At 67.2% G+C, this 10,292-nt stretch overlaps 1 protein-coding gene across 1 annotated transcript in view; it reads left to right on the top strand.

The window, feature by feature from the left end:
• Window positions 1-10,292, top strand: part of SYN1 (synapsin I) — a 31,806-nt gene that overhangs the window by 13,723 nt on the left and 7,791 nt on the right. Inside the window, 1 exon segment of the mRNA XM_075071280.1 lies at window positions 10,036-10,048. Within this exon segment, the coding sequence (XP_074927381.1) occupies window positions 10,036-10,048 (13 nt within the window).

Raw genomic sequence — 10,292 nt, 5'->3', positions numbered from 1 at the left:
TCCCCTTACAGCCCTCGCCCCAGCGTCCCAACCCCCAGTCTTGCCCCATCCCTTATCACAGCCTGCCCCCAGCCTGGCCCGATCCCAACAGTCTGCCTATTCCCCAAGCCTCACCCAATCCCCCATACGCCTGCCCCTGCTTCCCCAGCTCTCCCAGCCTGCCCATGCCCCAGCTCTGCCCATTTCCTATACAGCCTACCCCAGCCTCCCGATCCCCATCAGTCTAGCCCCCATCCCTAGAACAGCTGCCCCCACCTGCCCGATTCCCCCAGTCTGCCCCATCCCTATACAGCCTGCCCTTCCAACGCCATCCCGATCCCCCCTCAGTTGCTCCCTCCTATACAGTCCTGTCCAATGCCCCAGCCTGCCCGATTCCCCCTACAGCCTGCCCAGATTCAGCTGCCCCCTGCTTGCCCCCTAAACCCTCCAGCCAGCCCCCAGCTCCCCCCATTCCCATAAGCCAGCCCTAATCCTGCCCCAGCCATGTCCCTGGGATTGCAAATCGCCACCCCAGACAGCCCCGCCACAGCCATATGGGTCTCCCACACAGCATCTCCCCACTGCTCCAGCCCCAGCTGGGGGCATTGTGGGGAGCAGGGCACTGCCGGGGGGCGGGGGCTAACCCCTTCTGGCATGCCACAGGGCAGGGTGCCTCACTCCCAACCGTAGCCCCAAGCTAGCCGCCCTGGCTCATGTTCAGGCAAGAACGGATCCCAGGCAAAGGGGCAGTCTTCACCAGACCTGGGCTGCAGAACCTCAAGCAACCTTCAGCCCCACTGGACCCACGGCTGGTAGAAAGAACCCAGGAGTCCTGGCTCCCAGCCCACCCTGCTATCTAACCAACCAGACCCCACTCCCCCCCCGAGCAGGGAGAGAACCCAGAGTCCAGCTCCCAGCCCCCTTTTTGTCTCTAACCACTAGACGTCCACTCCTCCCCGACCAGGAAGAGACCAGGAGTCAGGCTCCCAGCCCCCCTTGCTCTAACCACCAGATCCACTCCCCTCCAAAGCCAGGGAGAGAACCAGATCCTGGTTCCCAGGCCGCACTGCTCTGAGCTTGTGTGGCAGGTGCCGCCCCTGGGAGCAGGAGGTCACTGAGTCCCCAGGTGAAGTCACCCCACAGCTGCCCTGCCCCACCCGCACGGATCCCATGTGACGCAGATGCTACAAGACCCTGAGCTCAGCAATCGGGGGCACGGAGAGGCAGCAGAAGCTGCGGGGGCAATACCCCAAGGAGGGCTGAGAGCCCTGCAGCACCCGGACCCCTGAGGGGTGAGGCGCTGGGTCAGGAGGCAGTAGCCTGGCCTGCTCCGGGCAACACGCAGCGGGCTGACAGGGCTGGCAAGGGCCGTCTGGCGGCCGGGGGCCACTCCGGACTGCTGGGGCCTGCCACCAGCTCCGCTTGGGGAATCTGGGCCTGGCCATGGGGGACTGGAGGCCGCGATGACCAGTGCCCAGCGCGGGCCCGAAGCGCCTTCCGAGCCCCTGCCCCCCTACTTCCCCCCCTATGGGCCCACAGGAGGCTGCAGCTAGTGCAAGGGCTGGGGCCGACACCGGAGGCGGCCTCCCGGCAGGGGGGCGCTAGGGGGGCTTGGCAGGGGAGGGACCCTGGGCTGGGTTGAGCGGTGGGGGGGATGGCCAAGGGTGGCCAGAGCCGGCCGGGCGCTGGGGGCGACGGGGGCAACCAACCAAAGCAGGCGGACGCGCGCTACCGCGTGCACACGGGGAAACGCATGCGCGCCGAACGGGCCCGCGTAAGAGGGCAGGGCTGAACAGGGGGCGTCTCGGGCCTAGATCTGGCCTCAGGGGAGGGGGGGCCGCTGGCAGCGGGGCGGGGGGCACCTGGGCGGCAGGCGGGGGCTCCTGGGGCCTGATCCCCGTTTTTCTTCATCCGCCTGGGCGCCGAGGGGAACTGGCACGGGGCCAGGGGAGGGGCTGGCAGGGGGCTCTGCTCGCTGGGGGCTGGCAGAGGGGTCTCCTCTCGGCCGCATAGCTCATCCTTGCTTTCACAGTCCCATCTAGGCCAGGGCCGACTGAGGCAAGGCGAGCCGCCCCCTGGCCGCCCCTGAGGCGTGCCACGAGCCCCTGTCCCAGCCCCCGGGGGGTCTACGCCCGGCCGTGGCACGCGGGTGGTCCTGAGCCGCCCCTCCAAAGCGTTGGGGGGCGACAGTGGCCGCCTAGGGCCCCTGCCCTGAGGACTCCCCAAACGGCCTGCGGGGGCAATTCTGGGCAGGCGCTCCAGCAGGGCCGGGGTGCTGCAGGGGCTCTCTGCAGGCTGCACCTCTCCATGGGGTCACAGCCCAGCCCTGCAAGGCATCTGCCTCGCCCCTCCTGCCACCGCTCTCCTGCCCCGATGCTTCGCAGGCTCACGGTCCTTGTAGAGCATCTGCGTCACTCGGGATCCCGCGGCGTGGGGCAGGCCAGCGTGGGTAACCTCACGCCAGCCCTCGGGGACTCCACGTGACCTCGCGGACCCACTGCAGCCCCCCCTGCAGGGGCAGCACCCCGTTGGCTCCACACAGAAGTCCTCAGAGGCAAGTGCGGCCTGGGAACCAGCGACTTGTCCTGGCGCAATGTTTCGCCCTCCCTCATGTCCATACCCGCTATCTGGCAGGGAGTGGGCTGGTGGGTCTAGACGCAAGGGGGGGGGGGAGCGCTGGGCCCACAAAGCCCGCCTGCAACCCACTGGGAATCTCCCTGGGCTTCCTCTCCCTGGCTCGGGGAGCCGAGCCGTCGCGGCTGCCATCCTGACCGTGCGTATAGAGTGCCACACAGCGGGGGCTGCGGAGCCTGGACTCCTGGGTCCTCCCTGGCCAGACGGTCGCGCGGAGGGGACGTCCGTGGTGCCGTCCCCCAGTGGTGGTCTAAGCCCGCGGGGGCCTGGGGAAGCTCAGGAATCAGTGGTCTTTCTCCCCGCTGGGTCACTCGGTGGCGGGGCGAAAGGTGTTGGGTTGCGGCGCCCACCGAGGTCTGCTTTGCAAAACCCTCGCCCTTAGCTGCCTGGGACCCCGTTACTTGCTGAACCATTCATGACCCATCCGGCCCGGCTCGGCACTCACCCTGGGCCAGTACGCGGCCCCCCAATCCCCCAGCCCCGCCACATTGCTCGGTTCTCCAGCACTGCGGCGTCGCTGACTAATCGCCAGACCCACCCCAATTTGGGGCGCTGGGAGGAGGAGCTGGAGCCGCCTCACCGGGCAAGAGACCTCAGAAGAACCCACCCCCAGCTGAACATCACCCCCGCCCACCTCCGCCAGCGTTCGGCGGCAGGAAAGAGGGGGGCCGGGGGGGACGCGGGGACTATATAGAAGCCAGCGGGACTGGCAGGCACGCGGAAGCCGACAGCCACGGTCCAGTGTAGAAGAGCCCCCGGGACCCACCAGGCTTCTGTGCCCCTGCCCCCCGGGCCTTCCCTCCCGGCCCCACGGGACCCACGCCAAGGTCTTCGTGCTGCCCCCCGTGCCCTTCCAGCCCCCTGCTGGCCTCCACACAGTCTTTCTGCTGCTCCCGGCCCCCGAAGGCATTCCACCGCAACCCCGGGCCTCTCTGCCTCAGGCCGGGCGCCGCGAACCCGTCACTCGGCAGCCCCCAGGCCCTCCTGCTGGACGCGCGTCGGCCTAGCCGCCGGACCACCCGCCCCATTGTTCGTCTTCTAACTATTTTTCGGCAGAGAAGATATGAGCAGCACCCCAGCCCATGCCGGAATGCCCTGACTCCAGACCCCGCACGCATACCCGGCTCATCGCTGGGGGTGCATAGGTCTCTGGCGTCCGACTTTGAGCACCTCCCATGGACATCGAAGCTGGGGCGCGAATCCAGCGTCTGCTGGAAAGGGAAAATTGGGGACAGGCCGGGGGGACGGGCCTGAGTAGGGCACACGCCCAAGGGGCAGGCTGGAGATCCGGGCGCGACAGGCACTGTAGCGAGCGGCCGACTCGCGGTGCCGGACGGCGCTGGCGGGCATGCGGCGGCAGGCTGCGCTACATGAGGCGATGGGGAGCACCTGTGCGGGGGGATGCCTGCCCACCAGGCGTGCGCCGGGCAGAGACTGCCTCGGCAGCACCCCCTATGGCTCGCGTCCCAGCGCAGGCCAAGGCCAGACAGAGAAAATGGCTGGGAGAGGCCAGAACTGGCGTGGTGCGGGGGAGTCTGTGTCTGCGTGCTATGCCGTGAGCGAGACCGGTGCGCCGCGCACGCGCCTCCAGGATCACACGCGTGAATGCGCCGAGCCAGTACCTCGACCGAGTGAAACCCCCTGGTCACCGTCGAGCAGCCGGCTGGCTGGCGGGTTGGCGGGATCGTGGTTCCTGATGGGCCTGGGTATTAGGAATGGGGCAGGGGTGGGGCCATATAGCGCCACCACCCAGAGTGAACCATGTGCGTGCGCGAGCGAGGCCCCACCGAGCAGCGCTATCCCAGAGCGAGCGTACTGCGGAGGCGCGAGAGAGGAGCCGTATGGTGATCGATGCGCGCGCGCTTGCGCGGGCCTGAATTGGGCCATGCTGTGGGTTATGCCATCCCGTCTGATAGCACGCGCGGCGACTCTATGCCCACAGGGCACGGCACATACGAGGTGTCACCTCGGCAGGGGCAGCCAGGAGGGAGCGGACTTGGGAGAGTGTGCACAGCTGGCGAACTACCTGGCGCGTGTGACGCGGCGCAGCGCCCCCCTGTGCTCTGTACGCGAACCCCTGCCACAAGCGAGCTCTGGGCTCCTTCCACCCGAATGCACCAATGGCAGAGAAATGGAGCGGCAGATTGTGGCGGCGTGCGTGAGGTCACGCCGCACCCGTACAGAAGTGGTCGACTGCTCGAGATACCCCCCACGCCCTGACGCCCCTGCCCACCACATGACACTAGGGCCACCCTGCCCCCAACCACACCATAGAGCGGGAATGGAGCGAGCGAGCCCCACGACCCAGACCGATCCCCCTATAGCCCCCAAAAACCCAAGACACCGTCCTCAAGCCCAGGTATGCCTGCACGCAGGGTCGATGCCAGGGGCGTCCCCCGCGGCGTTATATCAGCTGTTCCCGACATTTGTGGAGCCCTGCCCTCGATACGGCTCGTACCCATCGCCACTCCGTCGCGCCGCTGCTGACGCACTTATCCTGCCACACCCCCGGTATCAACCTGCGCCGCCCGCTCCACGCAACCCCATGAGCCCTACGCCTCTAGGCGAGGGCCAATCATCATCGCCGTACGGAGGTGATTCGATGACCGTAAATGCGCTGTTCGGCCTGCCGCCACCAGTGGGCTGCATCCTCCAGCGCGAGGGCCAGCATCCCCAGGCCGTGCTTTTATAGCACCCTCTGAGAAGCCCCCACGCTGACTGCTCCGCCGCATCGCCTCGGATCATCCAGGTGTGTTCATGACGCGAGGCCCCCGACGATCGTGGAGTTGACTCATCACTTCCAAGCGCTACCCGCTCGCGTACCCCCCACGTTGGCTCTGCCACCCTCATCGCCAGTGGCTGCCCACCGCACTCGGCGAGACATCCCCAGGCGGTAGTTAATGCTGCTGTTCCCAGTGGTACTGCCCCAGGTGACTGCATCTCATCGCTGCCCGCCCGAGCATCTCGAGAGCGTGTTCTCCGCCAGGCTCGAGCGTCGGTGAGCTGATGCTCACAATGATCAGCACCACCCTACTTGCCACAGCCAGCCTACGGCTCTCTTGAGCCCCCTCACGCACGACCGGCCAACCTCCAGCGACCACTCCCCTCTGAAGAGCACTCTCAGCGCGCCTGCCAACGCCAGATCACCTCACCAGGAGGGCCGGTGGTCTGTAGCCAGTCTGCTGTCCGTCCAGAGTGAGTGACCTGCTCGCCCCACGCAAGGTAACTCGGCCCCGACATCGCACTCCATGCCGAGCCCCCCAGCACCCACATCACAACGGTCTATGACCACGAGGCAACATCGTCGTGAGTTGTAGTATACCGCACGCACACAATCCCCGCCCACACCCCTAGTGCTCTAGGCGACGCTCCCAGAGGTCGCCACTATTTTTCACACGCTCAATTCTCCGACAAGACCGACGAGTCCAAATGCCTCGATTCCCCAGGCCCTCCCCAGACTATGCTCGGTTATAGTCAGTGTCAAGTGCTTGGCCAACCACAGCAAGGCTGCGCTGCCACATCTCCAGCGCGCTCGAGCTGAGGAGTCTGTACGCGTCCGCACCTCTATGTGGACAAATCCTGCCCCCCCACAACCAGGCGAGCGTGCGCTCTCTCGTGCCCAAGATACTTAGTCCTTTTCCCAGCGTACAAGTATCAAGCTATTACCACTTGCGATAGGCCTGAGCTGAGTTTCTGGGTCACAGCTCAGCAACGCAGTTGTGGGGGGGGGGCATGGGTATCCTTGCTCTCTCTGCCTACTAGGTGGGTAGGCGCTGGTTGAGCCCCCAGGGAGCGTGGCCCAAAGGATCCGGGATGCACGGATCCCAGTGAACTATTCCCCCTTGAAGTTGCATAGCCATCTGCCTACTGAGATTAACGTATGCTTCTAGATGCCGAGGGGCTGGGCGGAAGGGGTGGGGTGGGTCGCTCTCCTAGGGGGCTCGGGGCTGAGACCCCTGACCCCTCCGTTCGCTTTTGCGCGTCGCAGTGATTCCGGGTCAAGGTTCATGCGGGTCACTGCCGCTGAGTCCAATCGAACATGCAGCCACGGGGAGTCCGTGCCGCTATGAGATCACACAACCACAGAGGTATGTGCCCCCGCGAGGGGCCCGCGGAACGGCAGTGCCCCCTGCTCCGACAGGAGCTTCACTGGCTCCAGCCAGGACTCCCTACCCCCTGTCAGCAGCCCAGCGCCTCCACCGGGGCCTGGCGCGAGGCGGTCAGTCACCGAGGCATGCTCGACGTGCCTCCATAGCTGCCCCAGGCACAGTGCGGGGCCCTGGCTGAGGTGGAGCCCCAAAAGGAGCTGCAACTCTCCGCGCCTAGCTGCCGGTTTTGTGCCATTGGCGCCCCCTCTGCTCCGACGTACGCCCCCCTGGTGGTGGGAGGAGGCCGGGAGACGTGGGGTAGCCAGGAGCTCACTGCCCAGGGCTCAGGGCTGGCCAGCGCCCACACAGCGCCCCTGCTCCACCGACAAGCGCCCCATGCTGGGGCGTAGCAGGATGCTCCGCGCGACGTTAGCCTCAGTAGCCGCCTCGCTGATCCAGGCCATGGACCTTGAGTACCTAGGAAGCTCCGTGCCCTCGTTACCAGCCAGCGCCGTGCACCTCACTGTCCGCCTGTCCCTCGCTACTCCACAGCCGCACCTCTGCTCCTCCACAGCAACCCCCTCCTATGCTGGGGAGAGGCCAGGCTGGGTAAGCCAAGGAGCTCCCCCTCTATCATTCAGGCAAGGCAAGGAGCAAGGGTCAGCGGAGCACCCTCCCACCAGCTCAGCCCTCACACCCCTGCCAGCTGGTGCCCGCGAGGCAGGCGCCACCCTGCTGCTCTGAGGCGGTGTCCCAGCAGATCTGCAAGGCCGCTCGAGCTGCTGGCGGACGTTCCCTTCTAGAACCCCGGCCAGCGAGGAGCGTCCTCGTGGTAGCTTGCACCCGGCACCCCTGAGGTAGAGTACACTCACATGGTAAGGCATCTCGCCCCGGTACCAGGCCTGACTCCAGCATTGGTGGGGCACCCCCCCCGAGGAGCGACCGCAAAACGCGCCTCAGGCCCTCACGAGAGGTTTTTGACCAGCTCCCTCGCTAGCGGGTACCCATTCCGCTCACTGCACCCCCCGCTCGCCGTGTGGGTGCGTCCGGGGGTGGGGGGTTCGTGTTCTGGGGCGGAGTGGGTGGGTTTACATTAAAGCCCGTTCTTCCAGGAAGGGTAGAGGCGGTAGCAAGAGGACAGACGGCAGGGAGCCAGGCCCGATTGAGGAATCAGAGGCCTGGGCTTGAGGGTGGCCGAAAACCACGCCTGGGTGTCTGCAACGGGTGAGGGCAAGGGTGCAGTCAGTCGCGGAGTGATGGCAGGGGGAGCCTAGGGCTGGGCAGCGCAGGGGGCTGTGGGTGGGAGTGAGTGGGCACCGCAGAGCTGGGCTGGGGGCTGGGGGCGGAAGTGAGGGGCACCCGGCAGAGCTGGGCATAAGGAGGGCCAGGGGTTGGGGGTCGGAGTGAGGGGGCAGCACCGGAGAGCTGGGCGAATGGAGGCCTGGGAGCTGGGTTTGGAGTTGGAGGGGCACGGCAGACTGGGGATGGAGGCCTGGGGCTGGGTCGGAGTAGGAGGCCTGGCAGAGATGGGGTGTAGGGGTCGAGGGTTGGGAGTGAGGAGAAGACCGTCTAGAGCTGGCAGTGGAGGCCAAGGAGCTGTGGGTTGGATGAGGGGCATGGCAGAGCTGGGGTGGAGGCTGGGGGCTGGGGACGCGCGAGTGAGGGCACCGCAAGACGAGCTGGGAGTGGGTAGTGAGCGGCAGCCGCAGAGCTGAGCGGGGGTTGGATGAGGGCACCGGCCAGAGCTGGGGCTGGGGGCGTGGGTCGAGGAGGAGGCTACTGGCAAGCTAGAGGCTGGGGGTTGGGAAGTGAGGGCACAGGCAGAGCTGGGCCAGCGGGGCTGTGGGATCGGGAGGAGCGAGCAAGCCGCAGAGCTGGGCGTGGGGCCTCGTGGGTCCGGAGTGAAGGGGCACCGGGCAGAGCTGGGGCTGGGGGTTGGGAGTGAGGGCACCAGCCAGAGCTGGGGCCGGGGGCCGGGGACCTGAGCGGTCGGAGTCGTAGGGGCACGCCAGAGCTTGGGGCGGGGGGCCTGGGGACGGGGTCGGAGTGAGGGGCACCGAGACAAGAGCGGGCGGGGGACGAGGGACGGGGTCGAATGAGGCACCGGCAAGCTTGGGGCCAGGGGGCCGGGACCTGGGTCGGGAGTGAGGGGTTCCGCGGGACCTGGGGGGCAAAGTGCAGGGCACCGGTCAAGCTGGGCCGGGGCTGTGGTCGGACACGTGAGGGGCACCAGCAGAGCTGTGGATGCGAGGCCGGGGGTCTGGGGTCGGGAAGTGAGGGGAGCACTGAGAGCTGGGCAAGGGGCCTGCTGGGTCGGGAGTTGAGGGGCACCAGCAGAGCTGGAGATGGAGGCCAAGGGATGGGGGTCGGAAGTGAGGGGCACCCCCGCGCAGAACCTCGGGGCTCCCGGGGCTGTGGGGTCCCCGCGAAGTAGTGCCCACAAAAATGCGGCAGGCATCGTGCACCTGTCGTGCATCTCAAAGAGGACCCCGCGAGCGGAGCGCGGAGTCTGTCTGTGTGAAGATGCCGGGCAGCTCCGCAGGAGCCCTGAGATGGCCCCCGTCCCCACACAAGTAAGCTGGGTGAGGGGGCTTCTGCGCCGCATGTGCATCCCGTGCGCGCATGGTAAGACCGCCCCATAGGAGTGGGCCAACTGTCCGGTCAGAATGACACACTGCGTCGCCATACCTAGAGAGCGCGCGCCGCGCGCGGTGGCATGCAGCGCGCTACAGGAGCAGCACATGGTCCCTGAGTGCGCGCGCGGAGCTGTTCACTGCTAATGAGCAGGGGCAGGCCGGTTCGTACGGAGCGCGGTTGAGGGTCGGAGTGAGGGGCGCACCAGAGGCATAAAAGTAAAGAGAGAGGGCGAGAGGGAAGGAGGGGGACGAGAGCTGGGGATCGGAGGCCGGGGTTGGGGTCGGGAGTGAGGGCACCGGCAGAGGCGCTGGGGCTGGCAGGCTGGGGGTTGGGGTCGGAAGTGAGGCACCGGGCAAGCTGGGATGGAGGCCGGGCAGGTTTGAAGGTCGGGAGTGAAGGGGCACTGGCAGAGCTGGGGATGGAGGCACGGGGTTGGGGTCGGGAGTGAGGGCAACTGGCAGAAAGCTGGAGCCGGGGGCTGGGGGGCCTGGGGGTCAGGAAGTGAGGGCACTGGCAGAGCTGGGGCCATGGGGCTGGGGGCTGGGGTCGGGAAGTGAAGGGCACTGGCAGAGCTGGGGCCTGGGGGGGCTGGGGGTCGGGGTGAGGGGCACTGGCAGAAGCTGGGGCTGGGGCTGGGGTCGGGGGGAGGGGCCGCCCTTCCCCCGATCCCCACCCGCTCTCTCGCTCCTCCCCGCAGCTGACGTCCCCAGGTAACCCTGTGTAGTGAAGATAGCCACGCCACTCTGGATGGGCGAGTAATGAGCCCACGCCCCTTTGTCCTCTCTCCCCTGTGCCTCCGCCCATTGCTTTGGGGGTGTCCCAGGGGCCCCCCGCGCTTGGCCTCTAAGCGATGGGGTGGGGTAATACGACAGAACGGGGGCGAGGGGCAGACAGGGGATTCTCCCACCTCTCCCCCATTGGTCAGTCTTAGTTCCTCCCATGGGGCGGGTTTGT

The sequence above is a fragment of the Chelonoidis abingdonii genome, chromosome 11 (assembly GCF_003597395.2).
Source record: "Chelonoidis abingdonii isolate Lonesome George chromosome 11, CheloAbing_2.0, whole genome shotgun sequence".
In the NCBI taxonomy this organism is placed as follows: domain Eukaryota; kingdom Metazoa; phylum Chordata; order Testudines; family Testudinidae; genus Chelonoidis; species Chelonoidis abingdonii.
The sequence above is the reverse complement of the archived record's forward strand: the minus strand, read 5'-3'. Positions and strand labels throughout refer to the sequence as shown.